The 15,024-nt window shown below is 42.2% G+C and overlaps 1 protein-coding gene across 8 annotated transcripts in view; it reads right to left on the reverse strand.

The window, feature by feature from the left end:
• Nucleotides 1-4,047: 4,047 nt before the first annotated feature.
• The window catches only part of ZMYM4 (zinc finger MYM-type containing 4), a 136,671-nt gene continuing 125,694 nt past the window's right edge, over nt 4,048-15,024 (reverse strand). For 7 of the 8 annotated variants that reach the window (XM_084786234.1, XM_084786230.1, XM_084786232.1 and 4 more), the window contains 4 exons: nt 11,428-11,539; nt 9,834-10,082; nt 7,606-7,735; nt 4,048-6,454 (listed from right to left, as the gene is read on the reverse strand). In XM_084786234.1, coding sequence (XP_084642360.1) covers nt 6,247-6,454; nt 7,606-7,735; nt 9,834-10,082; nt 11,428-11,539 — 699 coding nt within the window. In that variant the 3' untranslated portion in view covers nt 4,048-6,246. Of the gene's footprint in view, nt 6,455-7,605; nt 7,736-9,833; nt 10,083-11,427; nt 11,540-15,024 lie in introns of those variants that run through there. The other variant, XM_084786235.1, reaches the window with a different exon arrangement.

Raw genomic sequence — 15,024 nt, forward strand, 5'->3', positions numbered from 1 at the left:
CCGGGGCATGAACTCCAGTTTCAAAAAAAGGAAGGAAGAAAGAAAGAAAGAAAAAAACACCCTACAAAAATGTGTGACCATCACCTCTGATAATGTTTACTCACCCCTAGCAACAGACTAATCAGTAAATACCTGGAGATTACCATATGGCCCAGACAACAATTGCTAGTCACCCCTAGCAAGGGCTAAACAGTAAATACCTAGGAGACTACCCAGGTGTCCTTTTCAATAGGTTGAGTAAAAACAATTATGGTTTGGCCTGCTGGACACAATCAGGTTCTATCACCCCATAATTGCTAAAATGTCAATCAAAGAGCTGACAAGCTAGGTTTCTCCAAACCTCTCTGTAACCCCCCAATAAAAACACTGCTAATTTGGAGCTTAAGGTTCTCAATCCTGATCCGAGTGAACCCCTGCTCGAGCTTGAATAAAACAACCCTTGTGTGTTTGCATTGGAATCAGCTCCTTGGTGGACTTTTGGGTTACTTGCAATCTGGGCACAAGAAGCCTAGCTTCGGTCTTCCAAAAAAGACCAGACAATTGTGGGAATAGCTGCTCACTCAATTGCCATAAATCTGAGAGCAAGTGAAAACACCATCCACACCAGCAATTTAAGGCAAAGGCCTGGAGAGAAGGCTCTGAGGTTCAGAAGGCCTGCTCTTCAGAAGACCCAGGTCCAATTCCCAGCACCTGCATGGAAGCTCATAGCTGTCTATAACCCAAGTTCCAGGGGATCCCACACACTCACACAGACTTAAGTTTAAAAGAAAACTTTTAAAAAATCAAAAATAAGTTACCGGATATAGCTGAGTGAGTACAGGGCCATGGTGAGACACAACTGTAGTCTTATGTGCTGCTTTAGGCAGGAGGTCAGAAGTTCAAGGTCATCCTAAGCTATATACCAGCATGAAGGCCAACCTGGGGCTGGGGGTTTCTCTTTAGAAATGGTCAGAAAGAACAAGTTTAGATAGAGGGTTATAACAGCTGAGAAAACCACTCAGAAACAGCCAATACTATGAAAACAACACCACCCAATAACAACATTTATTAGTACTCTGAAACCCAAACCACAATGTAGACAAGATCAAAGGAGTACAAATCTTAAAGGTAAGTTAAACCAGCAGGAGTCAACACTACGCTTAGTATTAAGAGGCACAGGAAGCTAAGCGCATGGGCGTACATCTGTAATCCCAAACCAAGAAAGAGGGAAGAGGGAGCTCATGAGTTCCAGGCCAGCTCAGCTGCAGCAAGCCCTTCTTTAAAAAAATAAATGAGCAGGCTGGAGAGATGGCTCAGAGCCTGCTCTTCCAAAGGTCCTGAATCCAATTCCCAGCAACCACATGGTGGGTCACAACTACATATAATGTGATGATCTGCCATGCAGGTGTACATGCAGGCAAAACATGTATACATAGTAAGTACATAAATCTTTAATAAAAATAATGAGCTCTCATTTCCTGTCTTGTTCATTCTGTTCCTGTCTTTCATCTCTCTCTCCCCCTCCTTTAATAAGCCTCTTGCACTAGAAAAAATAAAAACTTAAAAGATAGAATGTATTATTTAAAAAGATACTTTAAATGGGTCGGTCTTTGTGTAAGCCTGCATAAGTACATGTGCCACATGTATGCAAGAGCCAGTGGAGGCTCTGGAGCTGGAGTTACAGGTGGTTGAGCTACTATGTAGACACTAGATACTGATCCTGGGTCCTGAACCAGCTTTCTCCAGGTCCCATATTACTAATTTTAAATGGACAGGTGGGAAAGGCCCAAGCTAAATCTCTGGATCCAACATAAATTGTGGTGGAACAAGAAACCCAATGTCATGAATTTGTCCTCCACATTCATTGTAACATGCCCTGGGCTCCCTGCCCCAATCTTGTATGCCTTGTGTCCTGCAACTCTAACTAGAGGTGACGAAAGACTGAAGAAAGCACAAAGGGACAGCGAAGCGGTGATGGACGGTGGTGGCGGGGCTGTCTCTAACCACTACTACTGAACCTGGAATCTCATCATGCTCATTAGGAAAGCAAGCACAGGGAAAGGGAAGTCTCTGCAGGTAAAGAGGCTCAGGCTGTAAACATCTGGGGGGAAGCAGCTGCAGTGCATCTTTGCTCACAATGGGAATTCTGAGAAAAGCTTTGCCCTATCTCTTGAGCCTAGCCCATATGGGTTAACGGCTTTGCTATTGGTTCACAGGCCACATCCATTTCAAAATATACATTCAACCCCCTGGGGCTCCCTCTGCTCTCCACACCATCACCCCACATATAACAATAAAACATTTAAATAGAAGATTAACTGTTCAATTTAAAAAAAGAAGAAAAAAAAAAAAAAAAAGAAAAGAAAAGAAAAAGCAGCAGAAAGTCCCTGAAAGCACAGTCAGCGTGTGAAGGTTTAAATGAAAACATTTCCCGAGGGTTTATATATTTAAATACTTGGTCCCCAGTTGGTGGAACTGCTTGGGGTGGATTAGGAAGTGTGGCCTTGTAGAGGGAAGTGTATCACTGGGGGCAGACTTTGAGGTCTCAAAAGCTCACACCATTCTCAGTGTCTCTCAGCCTCAGGCTTGTGAGCTCTCAGCTACTACTGCAGCACTATGTCTTCCTGCCTCCTCGCTCTTCACTAGTGACAGGCATGAGCTCCGTCTGAAACTGTAAGCCCCAACAAACTCTTCTCTAAGTTGCCTTCGTTAATCATAGCCATAGAAAAGTACTTACAATGAAGCAGAACATGGGAAGAACAGCAGCCATTCCACTGGCAGCACTTAGAGCAATCATAGGAATTCAGACTCACACTTCCCTCCTCCTCCCTGCCACTTGTGGATCCTGCTGAGACACCTGCATCTAAGTAGGCAGATGCCAGACAGTGGAGGCATGCAGGAAAGAGCGCTGGGGAGGCAGGCAGCCTACTGCAGCAGAGGTGGGCAGTGGATAGCTAATCTGGTGGGGAGACTGACTTTATTGTCTATTGCTGGTCTTAACCACTGACTGCACTGTGCAAGTCATATTGAATATTTGATTCTGAGATACGGAAATGATCTGCAGTTATTTTGCACGATCCACAATGTTGAATATAAGGATTCAAATGCACTTGAAACCTTAGTATAAACTAAGCAATTTGTGTATAAATTTAAAAATCTGGTGGCACACGCCTTTAATCCCAGCACTCGGGAGGCAGAGGCAGGTGGATCACTATGAGTTTGAGGCCAGAATTGTCTACAAAGCAAGTCCAGGACAGCCAGGGCTACACAGAGAAACCCTGTAGAGGCAGCAAGTCAGAAGACCTCAAAGGCTGCAACTCTCCATGTTATTACGCCTCACAATTAAAAATGTCTCAAGGAAGGTGACAAAGTATCATGATGGATACTACTAGCGCAGAGGAAGGTAGGAGCACAGGTACCTCACAATCTCCTCAGCTTTCAAACGGCCACTATCTCTGTATTCACATAGGAAATTAGAACTCCTTTACAGAAACACATTTTACTTTCGATATTTTGGGAAGAGTTTATAAACTTAGGAATGTCATAGGGCATACACAAATGGTCTATGAAGAATTTGGTGGGATACCAAGACACTTCTAAAGACTAAGGAAAACGCGCTCTTTATTCTCTCATCCCCGATGTGATCTTCATCCATCTTCAGTGAGAGAGAGCAAGCAGACCCACTATCCCAAACACAGTGACGCCATCTTGACGAGGCCTGCCCAAAAGGATGAGTGAATGCTACCTAGTATTTCTAGCTATTGAGACTTTTTTTTACCCCACCCCCACCCCCCAGACAGGGTCTCTCTGTGTTAGCCTTTTAGTAGGGTTAAAAATTATCTAAAAATGGAAACAAATCTTGACAGAAGGCAAGGCACAGGCAGTGAAACGATGCATTTACCGGACTGAATAAAAACCAAGGAAATTTTCTTTCTGAAAGCTGCTTTCTTTTCTTCTTCTTCTGTTTTTGTAACTTTACACCCCTTGGATCACACCGGTACGGTCAAATAAAAAAATATATTTCAAATTCTTTAAAGCCACAAAGAAAAAAAAAACTCACCCATTAAATACAAATATACTATTTTTATTCTAAGGGAATAGTTCTGTGGTTCCTGCAAAGGGAAAATCCAAAGACAGTTAAGGACCAAGGAACAGCAGGACAGGATGAGCTCAGGTTCCGTTTTTTTTTTTTTTTTTTCCTCACCTTCCTAGAGGAAGAAGGGAGTGAGTGCAATTTTACACAATTTTAAGAAAATAAAAAAGTAAATAATTTGCTACAACAAACAGCTACATTTATGAGGAATGACTGATAACCAACCAGTTTTTAAGATCAGCCTAGGGGGTCTGAAGGCCCTGCACTAACATGCAGCAGAAACCCTGACACGCCACTTATCTGGGTAGTAGTTGTTCTCTTAAATGATACATTTTTTTTCCTTTCTGGTATTTTATAACAATTTATCTACTAAGCTACAGTATTTGTTTCTCATACAGCTATAGATGGAAAATGTTAGTGTTTACACAAATCATAACTGATACAGCAGGACTGGACACCTGGTGTTTGTGGATGGTTTATTGGTGACTTATCAGACAGGCCAACTGCTTTCCCTCCAATCAAATGAGGTCTGGAAGGAAAAAGTTTCCCCATCAGAGATGACAAACACAGATGGAATTAACCAGACAGACTGGGCGAGATTTACTTCTTTCACACAGTTCTTAGTAACAAAAAGGATATTTGTCACAAGCAGAGGAACAGAACCACCAAGTACACAATGTCAATGGCCCATTTTAAAATTCTGTTGTATTTAAATGACTTTTAATTGTTTAAAAACAAAACAAAACTTGCTGCCCCCACCTAAACTATGGGACACACTGAAGTCTTTTAAGGTGACACTTTGGAAGAAGCTATGGCTTCTCTCAGTTCTGCTGTGAGCTCAAGTTAACTTCAATTAAAGAAGCTCAGTAATTAGCCAACACTATTAAAAAGCGTGATTCAAAATTTTGTAGGGAAAAAACTGAGAATGGTGATGAAGGAGACAGTCTGATAATGTCACACACCTATGCCTTGCAATCTTCATAAAACTAAGACAGCTAGAATCTGGAATAATGCGGTAAGACCTGCTCATGGATATGTAAAAGTCAATCATCTTGTACTCTAACCCCAAATTCCCTAACTTTCAAGTTCCTTGGGGCAATACAGTCAGCTTCCAATGCTTTACACAGGAACCTACTACCACCTTCCCTACAGTAATTCGGATAGCTACGTAACACTGTGTCTTTGTGGGATCACCCACAAGTTTGTCAGAATTAAGGAGACAGGTTGCTCCTTTTGAAATGACAAGGGCCTCCAGAAGCTGGTGCAAAGGACAAGAGTCGTTTGGGAACAGGAAAGTGAAACAATGGAAGAAAAGCTGCCACTGGGGGGAAATGGAAACAAAAGGAGAGCCCCCATTCTGCACAGCACAGCTGAGGCGATGAGAGAGCAGCAGTACAGACCTGCACCCCGACAAGTGGGCGTTTTAGTGGGTTTCTATAAACAGTTCAGAACACCCAAGGCCTAATGGACTCCACAGACTTTCTGTGTCCATAGTTGTGGAATATCATCCTTTTTAACATTAAATTGCCCACAGCTGAGAAGGCAAGACCCTAAGTGAAAAGGGGCACACTAACAGCTGTTGAAGGGCGTTTCCCCTGATGTGAGGACTTCAGCCAGAGTACCAAAGGCTGCAATCCTTCACATGCGTGGGTTGGCAGTGACAATCAATCCAGACCACTATCTTTTTACAAATACTTGAGTATTTTTATTGGCTCTTCAAGGTTGAGTCCCACTGTCCTCATCTGAAGCTGCTCTCAGCTCTGTATTGATCTCTCTCCTGACTTTCATGGACAGCTTGCTCAAACAGCCTACTGCAGCCAGGGTCTCACTCCAAAGCTACCCCCTTCTAACTAAGGTTACTATGGTAGAATTTTATACAACAGTTTTCCTTAAAAATATTCCATAATTTCTTATTCCCAAACAAAATAAGTTTATGCACCACTCAGAAACTGGCTAGTCATTTGAAGGTGTCTGCGAACGCTCTCCCTGCCAATTCACTCACACTCCTCTCTTCAGGCTTCATTTGCAGCCACACTGTGGCTCAGGAGCCGCCTGTTTTTCACGCCTCACAAGCAAGTCAAGAGGACTTGGATTTACACATCTTCCCGCCAGCTGAGTGCATTCACAGCTTGGTGCACACCAATGCGCATGAAAATAGGAGCCTTACTTCAGTCTTAATCTGATAATTCAACATCAGAGTCTTCAGATTTGGCTTTGGCAAGTTCTTCATGTACCTCCCTCACCATGAGGATGCGCGTCAGCATGGTGTCTAGGGTTCCGGGGTCTATGGGGAATGTGGAGTACCACATGGGGCTGTTGGGCACACAGGAGCGCTCTGGCTGAAGGTAGAACACGTCGTTCCTCTGCTTCACACTCTCAGAACTATGCACAAACAAGGGGGGGGGGAGAGTTGAGATCAGAACACAGGAAATACATGCCATTCTTTTCTTACACAGGAGTTTCAAACTTCTCCCCATCGTGACTCACTTCTTAAGTAACATTAAAACCACAGGGACAAAGCTGGGCATGGTGGCGCACGCCTTTAATCCCAGCAGAGGCAGAGGCAGGTAGATCACTGTGAGTTCGAGGCCAGCCTGGTCTACAAAGTGAGTCTGGGACAAGAAAGGCTACACAGAGAAACCCTGTCTCAAAAACTAACAAACAAACAACAAACCACAGGGACAGATCAGGATCAGAAATTTTCCTCACAGCTGTAACCTATAGCAGCATTGGAAGTGGCAGACTGTGATAAGGAGAAGCACAGCTGGGTGTGGTGGCAGACACCTATAACCCCAGCTTTTGGAAGGTAGAGGAATGAAGATCAGAAAATTAAAGGTCATCCTTGGCTACAAATCAAATTTGAGGCCAGCCTGGGGTACATGAGACCCTGCCTCAAGGAAGAAAAAAAAAAAGTCTAGATCATGTTCTTCAGTTCAAATGCTGCTAGCAGTAAAGCAGGTCAATTCGTACAAAATGAAAGCTGAAGTCACCTGATAACCATTATTTCTTTGCCCAAAAAAAGTACTTTTAGTGTGAGTCACACATTATAGTCAGAGTTTCTTTAATTGGAAACTTTCAGCTCTGCACTGGACTGTATGTGGCTTAGGAGAGAGGCAGGCCTAGTACGGGGTAGGTCTGGTTAAACCCTAGCCCTTTAAACACAAAACTGAATTTCTTCAAAGCTTTCCCTTCCTTATAGGGTTAGCAAAAACACAGCTTCAGAACTTGTTTTCTATACAAAAACTAAATCACTATAGATTAGACTCTACATACATGATGAACAACACTACAAAAGACGAAATGAAATTTATTTTTCTTCCTTTCTTCCTTTGAAGAAAAATTGGGAGAAAAATGCTGTGATAAGGTGGCTGGCTTCTTTATTCCAAATCCAGGCAGACAGAAGGATGGAGAAAATATGAAGTCAGAGGAAACTGTGTCACAGGTAAACTATGCTTCTGGTTCCCAAAGCACTTGAAGTACAAACTGTGCTGGGTGAGGACCGCACTGTCCGCACAGCTCAGGAGGACCCTTACCATTTTGACAGGTAGAACTCGTAAAGCCGAACAGGGCATCTCAGCGGGTTGTCAGTGTTCTCTGCCATTTCGACACCCGCTGGAGCCTCATCATCTTCACTTCGTTTCCTCTTGCCAATAGTTAGTTTATCTTGAGACAGAAAAAAAATAATCAAAGGTCTGTCAACAAACCTAGTGAACCTTGCTTCACAGCCAGAGACTGTCACTCCTGACCTTCCATTAATTCAACAGCACTCACTAAGCTCCTATGCGCCATGTGTTTTTCAAAGTTTGGTTTATATGCTAAACACTACACTTGTCCTGTAATAGGTATGTTCCCTGTTGAACAAAGAGCAGTGAAAAAAGGGACAGTGCTGGGGTATGCCTTTATCTGGAGCCTGGCTTTCTCAGATGACTGAATTAGTTACAGAACTCATGAACCTTGGTTGTCCTGGACTCGCAGTGTAGACCAGGCTGGCCTCGAACTCACAGAGCAATCACCTGCCTCTGCCTCCCAAGTGCTGGGATTACAGGCGTGTGTCACCACGCCCATCTTTATAGTCACTCTTAAATGGTTTAGGACACTTGTTCTCCAGCTACCTGAATTACTGACATAAAACAAACCCACTTCACCTTCTTACTTAAAAAACAAGTTCAACTTATCAACATTGTCAAGCACCCAATCAAAAAGTGGAACTAACTGGCTACCTCTCCCTCCTCCAACAAATACCACCTAAGAATACAAAGCGGACCTTCAGGAGGAGAAACAGGCCTGCAACCAAAGCTCCCAGGAAGCCAAGAAAGGCGTGTCACTTCAGGACTGAGGCCAGCCCGGGATACAAAGTGAGACACTGTCTCAAAAACCAAAAACAAAAACAATACCACAAAGTGGACCATATAAGCATCAAGTTAAAGCCAAGAGAAAAATGGCAGGTGAAAAGGCAAGATGACCTTAATATTTGTTAAAGCTAAAGGAACAACTTAAAACGGGCTAATATGTACAGGGTTCACATAGCAACTAGTCATAGATTTTAGGTTGAGATATTTAAGTTTTCACATTTCAAGTATATATTTTATTCTTAAAAGTAATAACTCAGCCAGGAATGGTGACACACACCTCTAAACTCAGTACTTAGAGGCAGAAACAGGTGGATCTCTATGAGCGTGAGCCAGCCTGGGCTACAAAGTGAGTACCAGGATAGCCAAGATTGTTACACAGAGAAACTCTGTCTCAAAAAATCAAACAACTACCAAAACCAAAAACAACCAGCCCCAGGTAATAATTTGGAGAAGTTAATACTGATGAAAATTAAGAACTTCTTTGCATGTAAATGTGCTGTTTGTGCATGTCGGTATATAGCTATAATGGCAACTCTTAGGAAGGCTAATTCAAGAGGATTCTGAGGTCAAGGATAGCCTGAGCTATTATATAGTAAGACAAGGCTCAAAAAGGCCAAAACTAAACAGAGACAAAGTTTAATTTCTGGGTTTAGAAGAGCAGTATTATTTTTTCAGACACTGAAGACAAGGAGTCACTCAGTCTGTTTCTCAAACATGTGATTATAATCCACTTAATGAAACTGCCATTGCTGACCCAAGCCTACTGGGGCTAAAGACAGCCTACTGGGGGCTGGAGAGATGGCTCGGAGGTTAAGAGCACTGACTGCTCTTCCAAAGGTTCTGAGTTCAATTCCCAGCAACCACACGGTGGCTCACAACCATCTATAATGTGATCTGGTGCCCTCTTCTGGCCTGCAGGAGTACATGCAGGCAGAACCCCAGTATACATAAAAAGACAGCCTACTGTAGGTCAGCTTCTACGTTTCTTCAGAATTTTAGGATGGACTAAAAGATGCTAACTAAAACAAAATGCTCCTATCAAAATCAAAAAGCCTAGCAGATTAATTCTAAGCATGTTTCTTTTAACTAGTAACTGCTGACTGGTACCTGTTTATTAGTGATTTCATCACCATGGTTACATATTTAAATTCTTTGATAAGTTTTAAATGTAGAGTATTTGGAATCAAGCCAATTAAATCAGGGGAATCTACTCAGTTACATCAAATTTTCTAAGTTGAAGTTAATAAAAATACACTGAAGCAAACAGTCCTCTCATTTTGAGAGCTTATAACCTACTCGAAAACTGAGAAAAATCTTCAAATGTTAAAAGCAAGTTGCAGTGTGCCCTTCCTAACTTTTTGTGAACAGTCTTAACACTTCACACGGACTCTCGTGTACAAGCCACACACCTGACTCTGACTCTTGCTTCTGTAAAGGTGGGAAGAACCTCAGGTACGTCATCTTGGTGCTGTACTTCAGAGTCCGGGTCCGTCTCATCACGTGGGCAAAGGAAAGCTTCAGGTGCTCAGAGACATTCTTTAGTTGGAAGTATTTGGTATTGAAAAAAAGGAGGGTGTTTAACAGGACAATTGGTGAGTAAGCGCCCAGCTGTTTGCACTCCCACAGATGCTCTTCTTCAATGCGAGAGAACATGTAACCTAGACAGGACGGAGCACAGAGAATCTGTAACCTCTCCAGTGCCACAGGAGCCACAGCAGCAGACAACGGAGCAGGTTCCCTGCCACTTCTTCTTTTTTTTTTTTTCCAGTACATTATTTTTTTATTATTAATTTATTCTTGTTACATCTCAATGGTTATCCCCTCCCTTGTATCCTTCCATTCTTCCCTCCCTCCCATTTTCCCCTTACTCCCCTCCCCTATGACTGTTCCTGAGGGGGATTACCTCCCCCTCTATATGTTCATAGGGTATCAAGTCTCCTCTTGGTAACTCCCTGCCACTTCTTTATGCAGACAAAAGCAAAGAGGAAGATCAGGGCAGACTCCAACTAGACGGACAACAGGACTGCCCTACAGTCTTCAACTTGTGGAAAGCAAAGAGCCACTGACAAGGCTTAATTATAGACATACTTGAATTTCATGCAATTTTCGTATCACCAAATATTTTCATTTTCCACGCAGATTACAGACACATGACTCAGGCCATATTTGCTCTATGGGAGGTTAACAAGTTCCTGCCCAGACCATGAAGCTTGCCATTACCAAGTCCATGTGTTCAGCCACAGTCTCTGGGGAGCAGGTGGTCCCCTGCCTCTGTCCCTCCGTCCCTCCCTCTCACTCTTAACTTGCATTAACAACCATGCACCTTGGAATGGACTGGAATCTGTATGAAAAGGCCAAGGTCTTAAGGAAATGGCACTCTCCTTGTACCCGATTCTCCATGTCCCTTAAATTCAGGTCTAACCCAATACTCTCTCCTCAATCCTGTGTCGCTGCTTCTGTGCTCTCTCCCTTGGAGAACATCCATGAACATGACTTCATTACTTCCAAATCTATGTTGCAAACCTCCTCTCTGTTCAATTTATCAAACAGCACATGGCTCAGAACGCTTCAGAGAAAGACACACTGATGGTTATTATCCTAACTTTTCCAGTCACCACCTGAAGCCGGCATGAGTCAGACTTTTCCAATGACACTGGATTAGGATAGAAACAAGCACAGATGATCAACACACTGACAAAGATCATCTGTGAGTGGGTAAATCAGTGGCAACCGATATGCACCGTCAATGACACTACCAGACAAAACACTTTTAGAAATAAAAGAATAACTTTTCAGTTGTTAGTAACTCTAATCTACACTCTATGCTAGTTTCTGTGGTCATAGTTGCATTTTACTAAACTGCTCAACAATAAATCCAAGACTTTCTCCTTAAAAGTTCAACTGTATTACATCAGGGCCGATTATATTGCAATATATAAAATATTTTTTAAAAATTAATTTCTAAAAGTATATTATAAAAATAATTTAAAATAGTCCCCTTACCATTAGGAAGTATTGTAGGCTCCCATATTTTCAATAGTTTGGTAAGTTCAATCATAAATCTGGAATAGGGCTCCGTAAAAATGTTATCTATTCTACCATTTTCAAACAGGTACTACAAGATAAAAGAATGAACACATACTGGTATAAAGAAGGTTCAGATTAGAAAACATTGTAAGAAACGGTTTCCTTTAATGTCTGTCTTTCCTAATCCTGTCTGTAAGCACTCTACTGTAGGTTAAAAATACCAGGATTCAACTGGTGTTGTCCTCGGCACTGAATTTACAAAGTAAAGTTCTTTTAACAAATACGGGTGGTACAGAATAAATACAAACAAGAACCTGTAGCAGGTGAGAGCACTCGATGCTCTGCAGTGACCCAGATGCTGTTCCCATAACCATCTCTAACTATAGTTCCTGGGGCTCCAATGCCTTCTTCTCTGTTGGCTCATGAGCCAACAAGGAGCGCGCGCGCACACACACACACACACACGCACACGCACACGCACACGCACCCAGGCATACACATATATGTATAAAATGTACGTAAATGAATATACTTTCTGAATAAGAATTCTTTACTCCATTAATGGAAATGATCAGTGCATGCTTTCCAATTCTCCTTTCTTTTTGTGTTTGGAATGTGTTACTTACACTAACTTTCTCCTGAAACAATACAAACTCAAGTTTAAGAGCTTATGGGAGTTGGGGAGGAGATGCAGGGAGTGGCACTGGCTCAAGTGGTTAAGAGTACTGGCTGCTCTTCCAGGAGAACCTGTGTTTGACTTCTAGTACCTACATGGTGGCTGACAACCATCTATGCCTCCAGGTCCAGGGAATCCAACACCTTTTTCTATCTTCCCTAGGAACCACACATGCACATGGTGGACAGGCATCTATATAGGCAAAATACCCACACACATAAAAATAAAATAAAACATTTTAAGGGGTGGGAGACTAGAGAGATGGTCTCCCAGAGGACTGGCACCCACATGGTGGCAACAGTTACAATCCAATTTAAGGGAATCCAACATTCCTGTCTGGCCCCCATGGGCACTACCTGACCATGATACACAGTCATTCATTCAAGCAAAATATTCATATACATAAGATAAAAATGAATAAATATAGCCAGGCATGGTAGTGCTCACTTGTAATCCCAGCACCCAGAGAGGCTGAGGCAGGCAGATTTCTGAGTTTGAGGCCACCCTGGTCTGCAAAGTGAGTCCAGGACAGCTAAGGCTACATAGAGAAACCCTGTTTCTAAAAACAAAATAAAACAAAAGAACAACAACAAAAGGTTTTGTTGCTTGTTTGTTTTTGTCTTTTAAGATAGGGGGGGGGTCTCATTATGTAGCTCTGGCTGTCTCCAAAACAAAACAAAACAATTAGTCCTGGCTATAACTCACTATGTAGACAATACTGAGAACTTACAGAGCTCTACCTGTCCCCCAGTGCTGGAATTAAAACAAAAGCCAAAACAACAACAACAACAAATGCTTGGGTAACAGTTTAAAATGTATTGGGGGGGGGGCTGGAGAGATAGCTCAGAGGTTGAGGGTACTGACTGCTCATCCCGAGGTCCTGAGTTCAATTCCCGGCAAGCACATGGTGGCTCACAACCATCTATAATGAGATCTGATGCCAGAGCAATGTATACATTATAAATAAATAAATAAGTAAATTTTTAAAAAATTTATTGAGGGCCTGGAGGAATGGCTCAGAGGTTAAGAGCACTGAACGCTCTTCTAGGGGACTGCGTTCAATACCCAGCACCCACATGGCAGCTCACAAGTGTCTTTAACTCCAACCTCTGATACCCTGACACCTTCACACAGACACACATATGTGAAGCAGGCCAAACACCAATGCATACACATAAAAATAGCATTTTTTAAATGTAGTGAGGTATAGCTAAGTTACAAATCAATTAAGACAGAAAATATAATAAACAGCTAAAGAGTACCACAAAGATTTCTCTTATTTAAGTGTCTATGTATATGTGCACATGTGAATGCATGCAGGTGTCCACGCAGATCAAAAGAACGTGCTGCTCCCTCCAGAGCAGGACTCAGGTGGCGACCTAAGGTGCCAGGCCCTCTCACACAGCAGAAAGCACTTGCTGAGTCATCTCTATGTTGAGCATTTAGTATTTTTTAGTTATTTCTCACATCTATTATAGTGTCTTTCAACTCTGGTACATATTAGCTGGAGAACATTACTTCCATTTCTATTACCCTAGTCAATAACAAGCATCCATCACTGCAATATGCGTTTGAATGAGGCCTTTTCAGAGGCAACTTACAGGAGCTTTCTTGCCTGGTTAATTTTCCTATTACAGAATGGTTATTTTTTCTTTTCTTTTCTCAGTGTTAGAGATTGAACCCAGGCCTTGCGCATACCAGATGAAAGACAATCACTGACCACTGAACTCAACTCCAAATCTGTTTTTCTCCTTCTAATAAAGTCATTTTCCCAAGTTTAGAAGATAAAAGATAAAAAAGACTGTTTAAACTCAGCTAACAAAGCCAACTACCAGTAAAAAGTAGAGTATTTTACTCTTACAAAATACACACTTTTAAATACCTTGACACATATAAGATGCATGGCTTTCCAGATGTTTCCACCATGGGTAAGAAGTGAGGTAAGAATGCTAGTCCCTTTCGCTTCTACTCGGCACGGAAAGCCCTATGACAACTGTGCCAGGGAAACTATAAACCATTCACACAGGCAATGAGGTCAGGACGATCTCTACTTGAGGATAACAGGACACACATGACACACTTAGGACCAACAGGTGGCTAGAGATCATATGTGACCTGAGCCGTCCTTTCTCTCTGAAATACCACCAAAAAAATTCAAGTAGGAAATGAAAAATCAAACAAAAGGTCCATTTACAATAATATCATAAAGAATAAAAAGATCTAGGCAGGCGTGGTGCCGCACGCCTTTAATCCCAGCACTCAGGAGGCAGAGGCAGGCGGATCGCTGTGAGTTCGAGGCCAGCCTGGTCTACAAAGGGAGTCCAGGACAGGCAAAACCCTGTCTTGAAGAAAAACAACAACAACAACAACAACAACAACAAAAGAACTTGGACCAGAGAATGGCTCAGCATTTAAGAGCACAAAATGCTCTTGAAAAGGACTGATTTTAGTTTGGTACTCAGCCCTTCCCCTCTACCGTGTGCATGTGTGTGCTCATGTGTAAAAAGCACTTAGAACCTCCTATACCTAAAGTTCCAGGGATGCTCAATATCCTCTTCTGGTTTCCTTGGGCATTAAACTCAGAGGCATTATCCTTAGATGCACACATATACACACAATCACACAGTTTTTAAAAATAAAAACTGTTGAAAAACAAAAACAAAAAGACAACCAACTACAAGCTGCAACTGAATGGAAAAATTATAGAAGACCAACGTAAATGGAAAGATACTATAAGACTTAAATTTAGCCAGACCTTACAATATACGTTTTTATTAAATAAAAATGGCTGTATTTTGAGGGGACATGCATAAATGGAAAAGCCAATTTTGAAGGTCATACAGAATTTCAAAGGATTTTTTAAGGGGAAGGGTAGGGCAAAGCTCTCACCACGTAGC

This window comes from Acomys minous (genome assembly GCF_964271855.1).
Source record: "Acomys minous genome assembly, chromosome: 6".
NCBI lineage: Eukaryota > Metazoa > Chordata > Mammalia > Rodentia > Muridae > Acomys > Acomys minous.